The 21765-nt window shown below is 44.3% G+C and overlaps 1 protein-coding gene across 1 annotated transcript in view; it reads left to right on the plus strand.

Annotated features, from left to right (window-relative positions):
• Window positions 1-21765, plus strand: part of SCARF1 (scavenger receptor class F member 1) — a 232104-nt gene that overhangs the window by 146226 nt on the left and 64113 nt on the right. The window contains exon 10 of the mRNA XM_078680166.1: window positions 1941-2075. Coding sequence (XP_078536292.1) covers window positions 1941-2075 — 135 coding nt within the window. The remainder of the gene's footprint in view (window positions 1-1940; window positions 2076-21765) is intronic.

Below are 21765 nucleotides of genomic sequence, written 5' to 3' on the forward strand. Positions count from 1 at the left end.
TGGAACTCTTTACCACTGGCCCTGCGGGGAGCCACCAGTCTACTGGCTTTTAGGAAAGGCCTTAAAACTTGGCTGTTCACTCAGTAGCCGGTCTTCCGTGAATCTTTGGCCCACTCTTCTGTTAGTTTTTTTGTCTGGTGTTTTGTTAGTATGTTGCAGTTGTGTCTCTTTCTCCAATAAAGCGCCGGGACACTCTCTTTGAGTAGCCGCGCGCTATAGAAATAAACAATTAACATAACATAACATAACATTTACAGGAAATGAAATCCATTGTTGTCTCAATAGAAGCTCGAAGTTCACTTCATCAGCCTTTAGGGTACAGAGAGGAACTTCACTAGGCTACTCTCAAAATGTCATATCAAGTTAGCTTCAAAGCACTGAGGAGAGAAAGTGAGAGCATATCGCTCAACACAGTCTCATTTTAAGGGTGCCACCCTCCTTGAACTAACTCATCCTAACTTTTAAAGCAAGCGTGATGCCTCCAGTAGATGTCAGTGGTTTCACCCACCTGTGTAGATAAGTCAAAGTTTCCTAGGAAAGAGGTGACCAGAGAATGTTCAGGTTAGATAATGAGCAAAGAATACACTAAACCTCAATGCACTGACCACAACAAATACTTGATAAAAAAAATATATATATATTTATTCAAAATTTCAGCATATAAGTCAAACACAATACATCAGAAATTTTAAAAAAAGGAAGGTTGGCCACAAAAACAAAGATGTAGCTCCTTTGGTATTTTAAAAAGACATAGCGATTGCACCATTTAAAAAATAACACAATACAGATTATATTTGTTGAACAATGTTCATATAGTTAAAACACAAGTATTAAAATCTAAACAATAAAATTAATGTCGTCATCAGTCACCCACCTGTGTGGCATTCTAATGTTGGTTGCTTGTGCAGTGAAAGATGTAATCCAGAGCTGTGCACCGATCCCCAGTTCCACAGCTCATTCTCTCAGGTCAGGGGGTCCAATTGCCTTCCTCTTGCCTGTCTGACATTTGATCCATTCAAGATGGAGGAGGAAAGGCATAATTTGGACATAGATGTTTTTTTATTTCTTACATGTGGGATCAGTGTTGCCTGCAGGTCCTTGAAGTCTGCAAAAGACCACCAGGTAGTGACATGACCTAAGATTTTGAAGTAACCCTCTGTACTACTCCCACTCTTGAACTTGGGTTCCCTGACCCCCTCCACCAGGGTAACAAGCCCAGTTGTCTAGGTACACAGAACAGAGGTTAAGGATGACTTCGCTATTTGTGCCTGGACTCCGCTCCTTCACCTTCCTCTTCATTTCACCTAAGAATTATATTCCTTCAACATGATTACAGTCCTACAGACACTGTTTCTACCCTGTTCTTCAGATGCTGGTGCCCTCCTGCCACTCTTGGGGGCTCTCTATAGAGTGTATACCCTATCCACCTGTCCATTCCTATGAGATACTCCTCTGTCACGCCTGGGTAGCATTTATAGAGCGTAGTCCTGGCTGCCTGTAATCAGTACTAGGCTGTGGGTTGCCCCTCAGTCGCTCCTGGGTGGACTTCATTGAGCATTTAGCCCAGCTGACTGTAACCACTGAATTCCTGCTAACCACCCCTCTGGGGCTCCTGGTTGCACTGTATTGAGTGTATCTCTGGCTGTCTGTGACAAGTGGATCCATGTGGGATGCCCCTCTGTTGCTCCTGAGAACTGAAGGAAAAGGGGAATATAAGGTTACGTTTAGCTGTTTGTCCTAGGAGAGAAATGTTATGGCTCGATTACGAGGGATATATGAGGGAGTTGACAATATAGGAAATAGCAATGCATTTGCTAAGGGAGAGAGAGTCTCCATTCAAAGAGGGGGCTAGCAAGATTCCCTGGGACATGAGATAGCCAGGTTGTCCTGTCCAGGAACAGCTGTATTCTTAATATCCATTTTCTGATTCTCTCCTTCAGTGTCTCACCATGATACAGAGATCCCCATTAACCACAGCTTCATCGAGTCTCCCTCTACCGGCTGGGACAATGATAGCTTCTCATCTTTCGAATCTGATGAGGGAGACCCTGTCTATTGCACACCACCCCATGAAGGTAAGAGCACCATATCTCTGTTAGTACCAAAAGTCACGAGACACGGATGGCGTCTGTATGCTTTTTTGTGCTGTTTGGTGATATGTCAAGGATCCTCTCACTGCCTCACAATCACCTGCCTTGTCCAAAAAGTAAGGTCTGACATCCCAATGTGGTGCTTAATTCTCCAGTAAATATTTAGAAGCTTGAATGAGATCATATGAGACCCCCTTGTAATTTCCTAAAAATGACCCTTGGGAGCCGGAGATTAGATTGATCAATCTACAATAAGTGCCTCCGGGACGCAACGGGCGTTTGCGCCCACCTTGCATGCCTCCCGGGAACTTTGGTATTACAGAAGGGGGCGCAGACGCTTGTGCGTCCCCTTCAGTAATACCGATTTTGCTGGGGCACTTACAGCGCCAGCGCTACCATCAGGGGATGTTCCTTCATTTGCATAGGGGCGTGCCCTATGCAAATGAGGGAACTCCTTTGCCTTTGTGCCACGCCATATTACAGATCCAGGCGAGAGACAAAGAAGCTCTCAGGGGCGCACTCACAGTGCACCACCTTTTAGGGGGCGCACTGTGAGTGCGCCCCCTGAGAGCAGTCCTCTGGAGCGGAGAAATGGGGTCCTATGGACACCCCAGACATCCCCTTTCAAACCCCCCTGCCAAAACTGGCGGCCATTTTTTACTTACTCCTCGCGGTCTAGTCATTTTTACCATGACTCAGCCCGGACACGGATACTACTTATCGTGTTTCCTCTCACCGACACAGCAAGATGCGGTCTGGTGGGGAGACGAATCTAGGTATTTACCCTCGAAGAACTCCAATCACGAGTAAGTGAACACCGCCCTTTTTGTTCCCACAGGCATTGACCACAGCTCAGACCAACGAGACACGGAGCCATGTCGGGTTCCTTTCTGTTTTCTAATCTGAGTTTTCCCGCAATTTACTCCGTGTATCTGCCTTTCCCCAGACACAGGTTCAGGAGTCCTTTGCCCCCACGGTCCATGTGGCACAATTGTGCTAGAATCTAAGTATGTACTGGAGCAATCCACTTCCATTTTATGTTCTGTGTTATGTATGTCATGTAGTCACGTTATCTATGTGTTTTTGCTTGAACTATAATGCAACCAATATAGCCACACTTTCTTCCAGCATGCTTTTTCCTACATAGGTTAAAACTACACGCAGAGCTGAATGTGTGCACACAATGTTCAGGAGGACTGTTTTTACAAATAATGGAAGACACATATACCGAATGAATGCACACCCACCATCCCTATCAGAGGGAGGTGATTTTTTAACTCTTTATTTTCTTTATTTACAACAGATACTACGTGACAAGCCTGGATCGTATGTATAAAACTAACGCATGCTTTATTAGTTGTAGCGTTTATCACCACTATTTGTTTGTTTATTGCACCAAAGTATGGTTTATTTAGGAGTGGCAAACACAGGGCTGGTCCCTGTCTGGTCCTGAGGAAGAGCTTGGAGAACGCTCAAAACTAGTTGACACATACCCAGAATCACTAGCCCATTATAGTTAGGATCCCTGGTACTACCCCATTTTTAGCTATACCAATCTAGGAGCAACAATAAAAAAAAATTCTCGCCCACTAGAAAGGTATTTTTAATTCACTAAAACCCACTCCACCACATCTCTGCACTACACATAGTCTTCCAATAAGTGTTCCTACGTATTTTCGCAAGTCGCAGCACGCCTCAGCCCGTAGAGGGCTGGGATGGCCCCAATGATGAAGCATGTCACTGTGGGGAAACCCTGGTGAGTGAGGGGACTCTAGAAAGAAATGTTTCTTTCTTGTAGGCCTTTTTCCCATCAAATGTGATTAGGATAGCCAACCCTACCCCTTTGCTAGATCCCTTTCCCATTTATTTGGGTTGATTTACAGAATCTGTATACACATCAGCTGCTGAAGACGTAGTAGTAACATCAGCAGTCTCTTTAGTTGTGTTGCTGGATGCGGATGCTGGGAATAATTGCAGTACATTATCCCCTCCCCCAGCTAGGAAGAAGCTGTTTCGGCAGTGCTCACTAGCTGTCGAGGAATTTCCTGTATGGTAGGAAGATGAGATAGGGAACTACTAAGGATCCCTCGCAGCCTACTTTTTAGAATTGGCCACATAATATAATTTTACATGAGCAATGGAGACAAAACATTTGTCTTTGGAACCAGGAACAGTGGCAAGATAACAGTTATTGTACCTTGAAGGCCAAGGACTGGCACTGGTGCTTGGTATGAAGGGCTGAGGTCCTTTTCCACTGTCACCTTCTCTCGCTTGAGATCCAGCCAGAAGGTTCTGATTTCTCCTTGATGCTTGCAGAGGCAGACATCTTCCACTGCTCATTGGATTTGGTGTCATGGAGGTCGTGTAGATCCTGTAAAACACACAATTATCATCTATGTCAAAAAGCATGGCTGCCGCAATGTCTGGACCGTCAAGGACTGGAATTACCATATTGATGTCAAAAAGGACTTTGTCTGGGTCCGACCACAAAGAGATCTCCTGGGGAGGTTATTTAATGCCGGTTGAACCCTGTATAGTTGATGAGTTCAATTATGCCCAGTGCTTAATACTCTAGCTGTGAAGGACTGCTTTAAGTCATGGTTCATCCCCTCCATGACAGAACTGCCCTTAGGCCGGTATGGAGAGGAATAATGCATACACACAAGGAAGCCAGAGAATCCCGATAAACTTTAGAAGCAAAGACAGGGCCCAGGCCCAAGTAGAATGTACTGCATGCATATGACTTGATAAAGCATTGCATGTCTTTAATAACAGTTTAAGCATCAGCCGAGCGCTGTGGCCAAACCCAGAGTAACCTGGAGCAAGAAGCAACCGCAATAAATTTCAATCCAGTATTTAAATTCAGTGGATCATAATGGTCCAGATAAACACAGCCAAAGGGCTTATTGGAAATTAACAGGTGTGTCTGTGGTGGGTGAGCCACAATCGAAGTTTTAATTTGTTGACAAATGTCACAACACAGGACATATTTTTTGGCCTGTTGGTATAAGCTTTGCCACCAATAATATTGCTGTAGCAGCGAAATAGTGGCCGCCACACCGACATGTACAGAAGCAACACTTTCGTGTGCAGCTATCACTTAAGCTAGCCTGCGGTCTTTGTTGGGTATCAAACGATCACCAACTCCTGGAACAATTACAAAAGGAGTATATTGTGTTCACTTAAGTGGTAGGTATATTTATAAGGAAAACTTATAGGTAGAGGTGTGGCATCTTTAATTGCATTAACCGCAGCCAAGATATTTACTATCTATCCTCGTTTTAGAACATGTAATTGCAGCAACAGTCACAGTTACAAATGCAGATTTGACAGCTTCATCTGCCAGAGAATTCCATACAATGTGCGATTCCCCATGCTAATGACTCAAAATATGTGTAACATGAGTCTGTGGCAACCTGTCTTTGAGGTCTGCCACTTAAACCCAAAGTGGTTTATGCTTGATCTTGTTACCTTTAGAATCTCTGAATCCAATTTGACACCAATAATGTAAATTATCATTAAAAGACTGTACATAGTAATACCAATTGCACACAATAAGTGTGGGGGATTCAGGATCCATATGTGGTAGTGCAAGAAGCAAAGCCTTCAGTTCAGCCAACTGCACAGGACAGTCTCCTAGGGTGCAGGTTTTTTATAGTTGGAAGTTCCCGTCCAACATAATCCCCAGCAACAGTGATGACTGAGGCTGAATATTACTGTTTAGAACCTATAGCTGTTTGGGCTGAATCATCATTATAAACAAAGTATTCATAATGTTCAATAAGTAAAACAGAAGTGGGCATGGAATATACATGATCATACTGGAGGAATCCATGTGTCTGTAAAGGTGAGTCAATTCAATCAGCTTTATTTGATTATTTACATAATAATCATAAAACCACAATAAAAACATCAACAGATTGTCATGCACAACTAAGTTCAGTTAAAAGCTAAAACACATCTGGGGGACTTGAACTATAGATTTAATTACATCATGATTGAATTTCTACATCTTAAAACACTCTTTAAAAATAGTACAAATACAATAATTTGTTCTTCTTCAAATGATTGTAAAAACAGAAAGGCGGGGCGGCATTGTCTTAAACCACTATTCCTTAGGATCGGTAGGATGGGACAAAGATGAAGTCTGCGTCAACAGCTGTTAAGGATGTTGCCCTCTGTATTCATCTAGGATGCAGGGCTTTAACATTCGGAACACTAACTTTTGTCACAGCCTCTAAGACTGGCACGGGAGTGACAACAATATTGAGTTTCCCTTGTCCAAGCAGCCGTTCTTTGATAGCCATCTACAATGCAGTCAGTATTTTTTCAGTGGACACAAAATACATTTCCACACTGGAATATAAATGCGATTTATATGTCATAAGCACTGTTTCTCCTTCATTAAAAGTACTATAGGTAAATCCAATTGCACTAGGTAAAACACTGATAACTAGGTTCATAGTATTAACGTGTGTATGTAAGTGACGTGTGGCAAGCAAGTCAGAATGTAATGATCTGAGTGTATGTGTGTTCAGATGTCCAGCATGAATTGGAAAAGTCAGAATGAATTAATTCATAAAGTGGTTTGATGCGTTTTGCATAATCAGGAATGTATGTTCTGCTGAAATTAAGAAATCCTAATAAGGATCGTAATTTCTTTAATGTATTTGGAGGTTGCAATTGTGTGCACTTCTCCAAACAATGAGGCGCACGTCTCTTTCCCTCATGTGTAAGTTCATATCCTAGAAAAAGGACACTTAGAAAAGCTATATTACATTTTTTTTTAATATATATATTTTTATTAAGTTTAACACAAGAGGAGAAATATACATATCAGGTATCCTACAGTGGAACATATTATAGCGGTGAACGGGCAAATGATTTGAGGAAATACACGTCAATTACAGGCATCTGAGATTCAAAATACAAGCATAGAGCTTGAGCAAAACAATACGGTACAGAACACCTAAAGCAAACATCGTCAGAGCCCGCCCCCCCCCCCACGATACAGGATATGAAAATCGAACACTCGATACCCGGATATGAAAGACAAAGCGAATCAGGATAATACGCCACATCTCTTGTAGAGAGGGGAAAAAGGAAAAGGCCATAGAACAAAAGAAAGGAAAAATAAACCGCCCCCCTCTGCCCACACTTCGTCCGGTCCATCCCCGCGTGCAGAATAACAAAGCAGGTCCTTAACCCCGGAGGCCGGCTACTCCGGGGAAACAAGCAGGAGCGGGATGGACGGAAGCAAAGGGCGACATGTAGGCTTGGCAATCTTTACACCGCTGCCGTGGGCGGGGGCCCACCCGCGGACCCCGAGAGAAGCAACAGGGTACCCCGGACCTGGCCCCCCACCCACAGCCGCAAACACGTCTCGTCACCGGGACCAGAAACCACCACCAGGATCGAAAGAATAAATTTCACTCCAATGAGACCGGACTCCGCCAGGTACCCGCGGCCGATGTTGTTCAACTGAAACCCGGCTGGGTCAGTACTCGAGGCCCCGGCTCACACGCTGGGCCAGGCCGAAAATGAAAGACGGTGCAACTTCGTCAATTTAGTCGATAAAAACTCCGGGATTGCCCCCCTGGGATCAGCAACGATTCAGACACACGGGAGTCGGGCGGGAGGTCAGGATTAATTACAGGATAGGTCCGTAAGCGACGGAGGTCGACGGAGCCGGGAGCCTATGCGGCCATCTTGGTTGCTAGCGAAGCTCCTCCCCCTATATTACATTTCTTAAAGTTGAACTTGTGGCTTAGTTCAGCAAATCCCAATATAATGTGATTGCTCTGGCCAAATGTGAGTTCAAGTCATCATCTGTAATGTAGATATCATCTACATAGGACAAAGCATCTGGGTCAATATTGTGTAGAATTGACATTATGTGTGCAGTTAATAGTCCAGGGCTATTCTTAAAGCCCATTGTGAGCCTCTCATATCACATTTGAAAACCAAGCCCTGAGAAGGCTGTCCAATCTCTGCTTTCAAGCTCTAGATTGTGGCTGAAAAAACTATTTTAAATGTCCAAGGTTGTTTTGTATTTTTATGGACTATAGTGTTTATAAGTGCCATACTATGTGTATTCTGTATTGCAAAAGTGCGTGTGTGAGTATGTAAATCTCAGTAGTCAAATAAAATACAATATGAATGATCCGGTTTCAAAATACGGAAAATGGGATTATTCATTTGGAAGACACGAGGTTCAATTACTCCCTGATACTGCAATTGGGCATGCATTTCTCTAACATATGCTTTAGTATCCCACTTTATTAGATATTGCAGTAGCACCTGTGGGCTGGACATTATAGCTATAACATGGCAAGGAGAGTCCTAATCCCAGCCGACATGATTGTGATATAATGCAGGGCCTAGTGCAAGAGTCCATTCTGCTGCATAGGCTTGCTAAACTTGGTCAGGGACAAGCGCAGAAAAAGAAGGAAGTATAACATCCTCACCTTGTGGGGATACCTGTACAAACTGCGGGGGCCAGTCGTCTACCGCCAAAAGATGTCATAAGACAAAGTTACATTTTCACAGAATATTGCTTTAACTGTGCGCTGTATGTCACCCTCAATTTGAATGTCTAGATTATATAATCTATCTGGAGGGGCCTAGTGCCTATCTGGGGTCTCAACTATAATAAAAATATCAATTGCTCTCGCTGCCAGAAACTCCTGGAGGTAACTGCTCACTATGGTGACCTTTGATACACTGTCGCGGAGAGAGTCACCGCCTAACTCCTGTTCAGGAGGAGGGTTATCAGTGTTTGTGGCATATTTCCTGTTTAAGCTGCTACTTTCTTTTTCTGAAAAGGGGCTTTATGTTGAGGAGGTCTTTCCTCCTTTATCTTCACGTCAGACGAGTGTTGTGTCTCTCTTTGGCTTCACATACTCTTCTTGTCTGCATTCAGATTACCCTCCTTTGTCGTACTGCTTGTCAGACGATTCCTGTAAGGAACGAGGTGAACGTGTATCAGGAACCTGATACCTGTCTGGAGTCTTGAGTTTAGTGCGATCATGAAAATTGTAGCACCTCTCAGAGAATTCCAGGGGTGGAGATCCTCCACGAGGTTTAACATTCTGAGTTTTTTTTATTCATCCCATGTTTTTTTTTATCAAACTCACAGGTCTGCTTGGCTTCCTTGTCAAGACTAGTCTTGCTAAGTGATGGTTTTGTAGGTCTGGTTCCAAAATGATTTCATCCTAATGATATGTAAACATCAGCAATAAAAATAGGAAGTTCACGTTCATGGTTGACTTGTGCAACCACTGTGAGCCACTGGTGTATAACCAGACTTTCTGCTGCACCTTTAATGTTAGATGGAATCATTGAGGATACTACAGGAAAATTTACCATTAGCTTCATCCACAAATCCAGGGCAGCAGCTGCCCCGTGTTCATTCTGTATTTGTTTTAATGCGTTTGGCAAGACTGACATCGAGGAAGTGCAGTGACTGATTGTCTAGACAGCGGTTAACACCGTCGTCCCCCAAGTGTTGCAGTCTCCTGTAGTGGGAACCATCCCGAAGGTTAAGGGAAATGGTCAAAAGCCTGTGCTTGTCTTGTGGGCCTGTAAGGGGACTTGCAGCTTCAATTTGGTCCATTTTTTGGGTGATCCAAAATGGAATTTCCTCACGATTAGTAGGTATTTCGCCCATAACTGACTGAACAATTACAGGACTGATTGTAGGCACTGCAGGCACCTGGGCTTGCCCTGGTAGGCCAATTTTTGATGGTTGTTGAACAAGGTGTTATTCAAACAGAAAAGGAGGAACCCTACTATTTTACAATAGGGATAGGGTGAGTAAGTACTAAAAGTAAGTAAACGTCCCTCAAGATTAATTCTTAGAATTGTATCTCTACAGGGGCATATGACTGTTAGATCATATATTGGTATTATAGTTATTCAGACATTTTGTGTACAAACAGATGAAATCAATCCGGGGTCACAACAACAAATAATCGTAAAATGAAAGCAAGAGTTACTCTAAGAGTAAAAACACTAACAAATTTTATTATATTATTTCATACATTCAGTTCATCGTATTTTGTTAAAAGTTACACATATAAAAACATGTTAAAAACCTCAACAATCATGTGATCAGTACAGTTCTCAATGTTTACATTCCAGATTGAAAAACATGAATAAAAAACATGAAAAAAGAAAACATTCGTCGACGCAGCGTTTCGGTGTCTTTTCTACTATATACACCTTCTTCAGGACTGTTTTCTCTATAAGCTTAAAAAGTCGAATGTGGATAACAACTTCTCTATATAAGATTTAGAAGGGCAATTCTTTTATCATTGAATTGTTTGTTTTTCATCCAAAGATTGATGACCCTATGATGAGGGAATATTCAAATCGGACGTCCGTCTATGGGTACCACCTGCACCCACGCGGCTCTCGGTATTCTCCTGAGAATACTGAGAGCCGCGTGGATGCAGGGAGGCCATCCTAAATGTTGAAGAATTGAAATGAAAAAGTGAATGGAAGAGAACGAGGCCAGTCGCCATTTCCAGCGAAGTGCCGGCAGATCCAAAAATTATTTTGGTCTGTTTCAGTTTTAATCTTAAGTGGCATATATACACTTCCAAACATTTCGGTGGTACCCATAGACGGACGTCCGATTTGAATATTCCCTCATCATAGGGTCATCAATCTTTGGATGAAAAGCAAACAATTCAATGATAAAAGAATTGCCATTCTAAATCTTATATTGAGAAGTTGTTATCCACATTCGACTTTTTAAGCTTATAGAGAAAACAGTCCTGAAGAAGGTGTATATAGTAGAAAAGACACCGAAACGCTGCATCGACGAATGTTTTCTTTTTTCATGTTTTTTATTCATGTTTTTCAATCTGGAATGTAAACATTGAGAACTGTACTGATCACATGATTGTTGAGGTTTTTAATATGTTTTTATATGTGTAACTTTTAACAAAATACGATGAACCGAATGTATGAAATAATATAATAAAATTTGTTCATGTTTTTACTCTTAGAGTAACTCTTGCTTTCATTTTACGATTATTTGTTGTTGTGACCCCTGATTGATTTCATCTGTTTGTACACAAAATGTCTGAATAACTATAATACCAATATATGATCTAACAGTCATATGCCCCTGTAGAGATACAATTCTAAGAATTAATCTTGAGGGACGTTTACTTACTTTTAGTGTTGAACAAGGTGCACAAAACATACTGAGTCAAGAATCTATATAGAGCCACTAGACCATGGTATAAGGCTTGTGTTTGTACAAGATTCTGATTAGCCATATCAGGGTATGGTGTGTATCCAGCTGAAGCTGGCCAGGTCGCCCCATCATTACTGAGGGGACCGATGCGAACACATGTAGCTACATGAGGGAGGACGCCTAGGAACCAGGTATGATGTTCCCAATAAGACAAAGGTATTTCCATGAGCGTATATGCTCTGTATTGTGCTTGTAGTTGAGGTGTGTATGTATGAAACATGTTTGTATTAGCATCCTCAGCTAAAACATTGACCCAAGAGTAAAAGACTTCAAAGCGATAAGCAGCATCAGCTTCCACTACAAAGATAAAAGCTCCACCCACATTAGTAGGTCCATGATGTGTTACATGTGCATGGACAGCAGGTCTGCAATTAACAGGAATAACAATAGGCGGCAGCACTGCCACAATATAGCAGTATGGAAAATAAAGTGCAATACTAAATTGGATTTAGTCCTTTTAAACTTTCAAGCTTGAAAAACTAACAGAATTAGGTGTTTCCTAAACACTGTGGAGGATTAATCCCGAACACCATGGACGTCTCCGGTAAGAGGTATAAGAGTATTGTGGACATGCACAAGCAGTACTCCGGAGACCTGTGAATAAGTACCAGACCAAACGTTGGTGGCGCCATGTTGCAGGGTTTCTGCTTAGAAACAGAACTGTGCCTGGGATCACGGGACGTCAGCATGTACAGACTTAGACACCGTACCACATCAGTACCTATGGGCCCAAATCCAGACTAACTCATAGTGATTTACTTGCCCTCCGAACCTTCCAGAGGGACAGCTAAATTACCACCCCAGAAAACAACATGGTGAACTCTCTCTGTAGTCGCTGTAAAATGTCATCACCTTTTGTTTCACTCACACGTGGCCACAATAAAAGGAAAGAGACACGAAGAAAGCATACAATATTTATTGAAACTATCGAGCTCTATCATGAAGAAACTGTACTGCAATTAAGAGCCATATGCAAGTCAATAATGCGATTAGCACAATTAATACACAGTACACAATGAAAAGCCCTATCATAGTGAATGACAAATCATCTTAAGCCACAGTGTTTTACTAAAGATCTGGGAATTAGTGCTGGGCCCCACACCTTAGGGTCATAATCAGTAGGTCTCCATCTCTGGCGTACAGCTCTTTCGTCTCAGGACCTTTTCTCTGCAAGCCTCGCTCCTCTCTGTTTTTAGAACGACAAATCTTGGCTTATACGATAACAATTGTCTTGTTTGAAAAACAGCAGCTGGATCTCTCTATTATGTTTACGTGTTAGTGTCCGACCACAGAGAACAACAGGGCTTAATGTTGTTTGGCCTTGCACAAAATGTGCAGATTGAATCCCAGCAGAAAAGCTAAACAAGCATTTAAAATGCAATAGGTCTCGCCTTTAATTAAGTTAAAGCCATTTGCTTTGCTATACAATACCATTAGCAAAGCAAATCACTTTAACTTAATTAAAAGCGAGACCTTTTGCATTTTCAAAGACATTCAGTATGCGCACCAGAAGACTAAGGGCTAGATGTAGGTAATTGCAAATTACCGATTCGAAAATACAGAATTTTACCGATTCGGTATTTACCGAATCATCATTTACCGAATCGGTAAATGAAATGTAGAAAACACTTCAAACAGTGCTTCTGGGCTCAAAGGATTCGTTATTTACCACCAACTATTAGTTGGTGGTAAATAACGAATTCCTATGTAAATGCAAATATGTGCATTTACACCTGTGCTATGTGACAGACATACATGCCCTTAGGGCATGTATGTGCGGAAAATGTGCATACCAGCACTAATCAGGGGTGCAACAGGGTGTCAAAGTGACACCCTGCCACCCTTGTCTTTTTCCCTATTTTCCCTATTTTTCCCTATTTTACCGAATCGGTAATTACCGATTCGGTAATTGACATTCATTCCTATGGGCCTCCAGGCAATGTCCTGGGAGGAAGGGAGCCAGCCAGCCAATGGAGTGGGAGACAGTGAAAGTGAGGGCCTCTGAACCCTGTGATTATTTCAACAACATTTTCATTAACTGTGTGTGATTCCATTACACGAGTTATTATGTGGTTGGTTGTACGTGGAGTTGTATCTTGTCTCCTTTCTTTATGTGACTGCTGCAGCTGCCGGGAGTGTTTTTTGCCCCCTCCTCTTCCGCCAGAGGCACGGGTGGGCATGGCTGTTGTTTCCCCCCGGCCCACCGCGTGCTGCCGCTGCTGATTACAGTAATTAGAGTGGGGTCCTTGCAGCACCAGGATCCACTGAATGGGCTGACGAGGAGACTCTTACCGAGGCGCTCTCGCACTCAGGCGCCATCAGGAGAAGCACTCTCCCCCACACACACACACTCTAAACCCAATCGGATTTCAATTAGACACCCTTGCTGGAAGGTAACTTTGCCCAAATGGCGTAAAAGCGGTTTAATAGAAAATAAAAACCGCCATTGGGTATTAGACTACGCAATTCTTGGTAGGGGTGGGTGAATTATTTACCCAGAAAGCAAAGCTGGCGATAATAGCCGTTAGAGACATTTCGCCAGATTCAATCAGCCTGGTGGGTTCTAGCAGCTTTTGGAGACTTTGACATAGTGTATCGTAATGCGAAAATGATTTAAGCTTCAGTTCCGCTTTTTCAAACACCCAGCTCTAGAGTGTCTGTACGAGGTGAACACAAAATCTTCAAGTAGATGTAATCCAAGCGAGAGATTAAGTGTGCTGCTCCAGGCATGGATAAAACGTAATTTAGTGTGGTTTCATTGGTGTGGAAAGAAGACACTGATAGAAGGGCAAAAAGCACGGTCCGCTTTCGCTTTCGTCTGTCATGAAAGCTTTCTTGTCTTATGAGGCCATGTGTTTGAAACACATGCAGCCTGATTCATCATTCTCCCGTTTTGCGAGCCCCTAATAGCGATTCATAAGGAATCGCTATTAAGGACTTGCAAAACGGGATTCATGTAGAAATTGCATGAAGAAATGCGATTCCTACACATTCCTTATTTGCGATTAGCAAATTGCTAATCGCAAATAAGGAATACTCCCCATTCATTCCTATGGGCCAAAAGGCCCATAGGAATGAATGGGGAGTATTCCTTATTTGCGATTAGCAATTAGCTAATCGCAAATAAGAGAGCGATTTAAAGGGTGCCAGGGGTGTCCAAAGGACACCCTGTAGCACCCCTTAAATGCAAATTGAAACAGGTGTTGCGCACACACATGTCCAAAGGACATGTGTGTGTGCAACATGCAACTTAGAAAAATGCTTTTAAAAGCATTTTTCTAAGTTTTCGCTATTTACCACGAGGTTTGACCTCACAGTAAATAGCGGGCCGAAATTGCGAATTCGCAATTTTTAAATGGATGATGAATTGCATTTAAGGAATCTCAAATAGAGATTCCTTAAATGTAATTCCTCGCAAAATAGCGAAATCGCTATTACCGATTTTTGCATTTGGGATGATGAATCCCAAATGCAAAAATAGCGCTCGCAAAGGGCCAGATTCTCAGAATCTGGCCCTTTGCGAGCCGATTTCGGCTTGATGAATCAGGCTGATGGTTTCATAAAGATAAGAAAGCTTTTGCGACGCACAGAAGTCAGATGAGCCTGTCCAAGTGGGCTGTCCGCAAAAGGCAAAAGTGCATGTCACGGAAAGCTCTTTCCCAATGGCTGGCCACCGTTTAGCATAAACGTGACGCCAGCCAATGGGAAAGAGGGGCGGGGCTTAAAGCCTGTTACTGAAAGCTACTGAAAATCATTAAATCTCGCCAGCGAGACTGCGCATGTGCGCAGCCCACGCCAGTCAAGACCTAATAACAAACCATGCGCAGCTTATTTAAAAAATAACAGTGTGGCACAAAAGCAAGTGTGTTACATCCGTAATGTGCAAAGCAAAAGCACCTATTATATGTGTAGTTAGGCTAACATAGGGGAGAACGACAGAGGGCCATATAGGGGGCACACAGCATAATTTAGGCCTCTTGCAGCTTGTTTTATGTTTGGTTTTAAATATTTGTGTTTGTAAATATTGGTATATCGTATATGTTAACTGTATGCAAGTAGGGATTTTGGTGCTTGCATTTTATGAGTGTATAATCAATGTTATGAGACAAGAAATGCCAGGAAATAGATTGTGCCCCTACCAAAATATTTTTGATTAAAACAATCAATTCATTTACATTTCATCAGGAAGAATGAGATTGGTTTGCACATTCTGACAGTTCTTTAGGTTTTTTTTCGTAAAAAAGAGTGACTATAAAAAGTTCACACCCATTGATGTCTAAATTGCAAATCCCATTAGATGATGGAAATGGGTGTGGAATAATAGATCAATTCTGGCCTCTGGTTTACTGTTCCCTGTGTAAAAACAGTTTCAATCGGGTCGGGGACAATCGATATTTGCCCGGCGGTATTGCCTCTGTGACCCTCTAGTCAGTTAAATCAATGAAGAGGCAGGCGCTGGAGACTGGAAGGCAGGAAACAAGGGTTTTTATTCTCTCCGGAGGAGAACACAACGAAACGGACAGAAGGTATCGTTCTGAGGTGCTCTAACTTACGTTTGAGGCCTGGCCCCTTATATACAATGTTTTATGGTTTTTATTGCAGTTTACATATATGTGACAAAGCTTTGATATACGGAAAGGCATACCCGGAATCCCCCTTTGGGGCCCGTTCCCACACACATTTACAGTTGAAATCCCCACCCTAATCACAACAGGTGATGAGCATCGCGCAGCTGGATAATCCGCCGAGTTACGGGATGTGGGGAGTGTGATTGGGTCTCATGGGGTGGGGGCTTTGATCAACCCGGGGATTTCTTTGATGGGGGAAGCTTTCTATTGTACGGGGAGGGGCAAGGGTGGTATCGGCAGAGCTGGGTGTCGGCTTGGGAACGGGGAGGACAAAACGGGCACACGGGGAAAAAAGGGGGTTTGCATCTAAGGGCCGGAGATCATGAAAGGAAAGCAGGGAGGTGTCGCGCTGGGAACAGGATGAGGGCCGGGGGCAGAGCAGCGCCGAAGAGGGGTTTATGACTCAAGGCAGGTGCAAGCAGGGGGTGGTCAGCGTGTAGGCTTAGCGAAGGCAAAGGGCTATGTCAGGGGCTAGCGGCATGCAAAAGGGTTTGTTCTGATCGGGGCATCTTAAAATGGCGGGCGCGCACGACAAAAGTGTGGCATCAGGGGAAGAGGCAAGATGGCGCAGATAATGTTCACCAAAACGCACTAATTTTCCACAGTCCCTCCTTTAACATATTCAAGACATCTTGTCGGTTCATTTTCTACTCGGGTCTATTGTGGTGAGCATGAAAGAGAGAACGGTAGGAAACCCAAGATAAAGAGTTGTAAACAATACACTTTGAGGTTACTAGTTTTTAGGAGGTGCACCTATTTGATGAACTTTGATAAATTTGTTCAGCAGGAAAGTCATAGGAATGAAATACAAAAACGGCGAGCAGCAAGTACATATCATAACGTAAACTGGCAGGTTAATACATATTTCGGATTCGGATTGGAGCAGGATCAATACAATGGTGGCTGGGAGAGAAATGAGGCGTAGAAAAAACGGTGGTTGAGGAGGTCAAACGTTCGAAGTTTACGAGTTCTCATTGTTCTTTGTGGTCTTTCGTTGGCGCTGTTGAGCACCGGCGGTGGAGCTACGAGTCCAGCTCTGGTCTAAGTTCTGTGTTGCAGGGCACGACCCTTTCCTCGCGTTTCTGGTCGGAAAAGGTCCTTTTCGCCCCGTGTCCTTTGAGGTGATTGTCAGAAAGTTCCGATGGAAGAAGAGCGTTCAAAACAGTCTATAGGGTAGGTCAGAGGAAAAAGAGGGGGATGGAGCAAGGCCAAATTAGGAACAAACTAGGGGAACGAGAGACTTCAAATAGGCGGGCGTGTGACGGAATTCAGAGAGCGGGGACTTGTCGACAGGCACTGGACGTCGGGCAGGGGCATCAGGTCGACCCTTTCTTTTCATGCTGTCGATAACAGTGCCTCGTCCTGCAGCTCTTTTCAGTCGTGGTCTCGCCTTGGCCAATGTCGTAGGTGTCCCTTAGTCTGCAGTCGGGCCTCGTGCTCCCACATCCGGTCCTTCTCTCCTCCAACAGCAGTACCCTTAAACAAGTTTGAAAAGACAGTCTTTTAGAAAATTTTCGGATGACGATAATCAAAAAGTCTATTTCTCTCCCAGCTCCAGGCAAAGAATGAAAATGTCCGTCATTTTTAACGTTCACAACTGGCATATGAATGACCGGTGGCGGACCTGCTGGATTTACTATGACTTTCCTTCATAATCATTTATTACAGGCATGACAGTTCATCTGATGGTAACCCACCTTCGGGAGATAAATCTGGCAAAGATATGCCGTTCCCTAGAGTTTCACATTTACAAAAGGGTACAGTGAGTCGTCAACATGGTACTTACACAGGTATTTCGCTGAGAGACGAACATGGCTAAACATTTCCTTTCTATCGGTGCATCCTGTTTTTCAGCTACTGCGAGGTTCATTTTGACGATTTTTTTTTTTTTTTTACCTTGGTCTAGTCTGTTAACCTTGTAAAACATCATTCTGGGTCCTACGTAACCTTTTACAGCCCGGTTACTTAACTAGGAAAGACAGGGGATTTATGGGAAACAACCAGGGACATAGACAGGGGAGGCAACGGGGGTGATCGTTTTTCTGGTTTGGGTATTGCGACGATTCGGGGAGGGGAGGGTCGCGTATTCTGAGGTCCTTGTTTTATACTATAGGAGCCGTTGACATGTAGTTCCCTTATTTCGGGCCAGATTAGGGAACCTCTGTCGTCTTACCTGTCCTTTCCCTTACGGCCCAACCTGGGTTCATTGACTTCTAGCGGAAAAGGAGAGGTAATGACGCGGCCTCAGGGTGATTGCATTAAAGACAAATGTTTGTGCAAATACTGACGGTATTTGAAGCCAATTAGATGGTGTGCTGGGGGTGGCAATCTGCCAATTTCGGGGCTAACCACTCGGAAGAGTGGTAGTGAGAAAAAAATAGAGAGAGAGAGTGAGAGAGAGAGAGAGAGAGAGAGAGAGAGAGAGAGAGAGAGAGAGAGAGAGAGAGAGAGAGAGAGAGAGAGAGAGAAGAGAGAGAGAGAGAGAGAGAGAGAGAATGCAACGGCAGGCTAAATAGTACACGTGCAACGGAGAGGGCGGCAGTGCGTTCGAGAAAGGCTATTTAGTGCATTACACAGTAAAGGGTATTCACGAGTCCACGTTAGCTTGTAATCATGCAGTTTGAGCATTTAGACAGGGTAGAGGGGACGTGCTTTGGGAAAAGGAAAGAAGAAAAAGGAGGTACCATTTTGTCGCACTTTCTCGCATTCTCGGTCCTTTGACCAGTTGGGTCAACGCCTCAGCCACACACACACACACATTCCCTCACAGTTTCGCATCATACGTAACGTGGGTTCATTCGTCCGGTCTGGTTTAAGGGTGATCACTTTTTATCAGGTTGTGCTAATTTTTCGGGTTTGTTCGATACGTGAGTAGTTTGCAGGCGTGCTTAGACACCACCCTGCGGCGCTAGTCCGTTTCGTGCACTTAGACATGGCAGGGTCTCAGATCTTCGCCACACCTTGGCTGTAATCTCTGATGTAACCTGCAGAGGGAGGAAAAAAAGGGGGGGGGGTGGGGGAGACAGCATTCGCGCGCATACAAATACATGGATTCATAAGTCCTTTACTTACCTCTAACTCGTCTTTCCTCCTTGGGGCAGGGTCCCCGGGGATATGGTTTTCGGAGTCGAGGGGGGGTAGCGTGTTCATGTAGGGCGTGTGCGGGGAAACATAAAAAGGAAACCAGAGGTGCCTAGTGCGAGGTATCTAGTCAAAGGATATATCTCACTATCGGGATCCTTAAACCTCTTTCAACGCCGTGGCGTTCTAAAGTTCTTCGGTTCTTGGGTCCCTGCTACTTTGGAACGTTGTACTTTACAGTATTTACATTATTTCATTTCACCCTCCTTTTACATTCCCTCATTTACACCATTCGTTTTACCCATCCTTGGAAGTCACGGTCTTCCTCTACGCGAGAGTTCATGAGTCAGTCGCGTACTTTTAAGACGGAGTGTCGTGTTGTCGATCCGATCCGTCCTCCAGGGCTGGGCAACCATCTTCCTTTAACCTTAAAGAGAGAGCAGAGTAGGGTGCACAGAAAAAGAACTTTCCTACCCATCCCATATGGTTTTAAAATAAAACATGCAATACCCGTCCATAGTTTCAAAGACTTTATTTTGCAAATTCATTTCAGCATATGGATTAGGAGGGTGTGGTCGTATTTGGTCGGTCGTGGCAATGGCTAAAGTGCGTACAGCGGGGGTGTCGTTTGCAACAGTAAAAACATCGGAAAGTTTCATTCATTCATTTGTGAGAGACTAAAACGTCTATTAATTGGCTGGGGGTTCGGGGGCATATATTTTCATAATTTAGAAACATAAGCATAACAGGTGTAATCAGATTTCCTATATACATACCGTACGCATGTATCGTAAATGAGGTTTACATCAGTTATAAAAATATAATACATTGTATATTCGTAATCAACGTTTGTAACGGGGATCTTTTCATACTGTTCGTCGAGTGAGCTCTCCTTGTCTTTTCTAGCCAAGTGTACAAAGGATCACAAAAATCTCAGAACATCAAGTTTATATTAGTGCGAAGGAACACCACGAGGTGTTCGTAAGTTCCGATTGATACCAGCGCCATTTTGGGCGGGGCCGGCACAGTCCGGAAGCAGCATCAGGGGGAAATGTTTCCATTACTGGCAGTTTGGACCAGAGTCCTTTTCGGCAGTTCTAGAATTCACGCTAACAGAAGGTGTGGCAATGTCATGTTTGTTTCGTTGGCGATCGAAGCAGCCGTCCCTTACCGGAAACCTGCAAAGGCCGAAGGCTCCGCCGGGGACCTTTGTATGATCTTCAAGGCTGCGGAGATGCTGCCGGAGATGGGGGCTCGTGCTCCATGGGACAAATGTTTGAGTTGTATGGCTGGCCGAAGTTACCCTAGTGGCCGGGGCCCGCCTTCCAGCGGATCCAGACGCCATTTTGAGGCCCTACAGGGGCCACCCTCGTCGAGTTTGCAAGAATGGAAGAGACCCCTCGGAGTGAAAGGAAGAGGTCCCTGTTTTGTGAGAGCGGGACGTTCAGCTGGGGTGCAGCTGTGATGCCCCCACCTGGGGGGGGGGGGCGAGGGAGACTCGTTCACATCGTCTCCTTCTCCCGGTGCACTCCATGCCGCTCCTTTTCATCGCCCTGCATGAAGGCCTCTCCACATCCGGTGTTCCCTAAGTGTCACCATTGTACGTTCGGTGCTGCGCAAATACTGGGGTGCCACCATTGTGTGTTCGGTGCTGCGCAAGTACTGGGGTGCCACCATGGTGTGTCCGGTGCTGTGGAAGTATGGGCACCATCGCCTGACTGGGGGTGTTCGGCGTCGGACTGGGGGCTGGGAAACCTCCTACCGGTGGAGGTGGGAGAGGCTCGTCCGCGTCGCCTCTCCCTCCCAGCCCAACTTGGACAAATTGTTGTGGAGGTACGTGCAGGACATCCCGCCGTCCAGGACTGCTGCGGCTGTGACAGAAGAGAAAAGGAAGAGATGCCTCGCTCTCCTCTTGACATGTGGCGGGACTACCTTAGTCTTTCCAGGCCCGTTGCGGCCGGCCAAGGAGACATGTGGCGGGACTACCTGCAAATGCCCAGGCTGCGGGCTCCTGCCTCTCCTCCGGCTCCCCCATACGTTAAGATTTCCTGACCAAGAGTTGGCGGCGGGGCTCGCCTTATATGGGTTGCTGTTGGTTGGGCGTAGCCGTAACCCTGCCCTATTTTGGAAGGTTCCAGAATGGGGGGGGGGCGAATGTTCTGTTTGACTTTCATTTTCTACAGTTTATCGTTATTATTCCTTGTTTGTTGTGTTAAATTAAAAGTTCAAGTTTATTAATGTTCTACGGATTTTGTTTTATCATTTCTTTCTTTCCAGGTTGCTTTTATGCTAAGTTTCTGCTAACAGGGGTCGAGTAACACGGAAACACGTGTAGAGGGGTGACGCAGATTTGTACATTTACATACGCACGAACTCAGACGGGGGGCAGTACAAGTACGACATACAAAGACCCAAGACAAATATAAAAACAGTTATCGGTCATAATTATCTCTTTCCGTCTGTAAGTTTTTAAACGAGGCTGGGTTCCCGTCTTGACATTGTCCGACCTAGGAGAACTTGATCATGCCGCTGAGATTTTCCTGGCGAAATCTGTGCCATCGGGCATAATCAAACGTGGTGGTTCTGTCTGGCCTGTCTATGTAAGTCGGGTTCTTCTCTGTCTCGCGCCTTTTCTCGTACTGTCGGTCTGTCGTTCCTGTCGGTCCTCTGCTCCTACTCACGCTCAGTAGAGTCGGGC

The sequence above is a fragment of the Lissotriton helveticus genome, chromosome 3_1 (genome assembly GCF_964261635.1).
Source record: "Lissotriton helveticus chromosome 3_1, aLisHel1.1, whole genome shotgun sequence".
In the NCBI taxonomy this organism is placed as follows: Eukaryota; Metazoa; Chordata; class Amphibia; order Caudata; family Salamandridae; genus Lissotriton; species Lissotriton helveticus.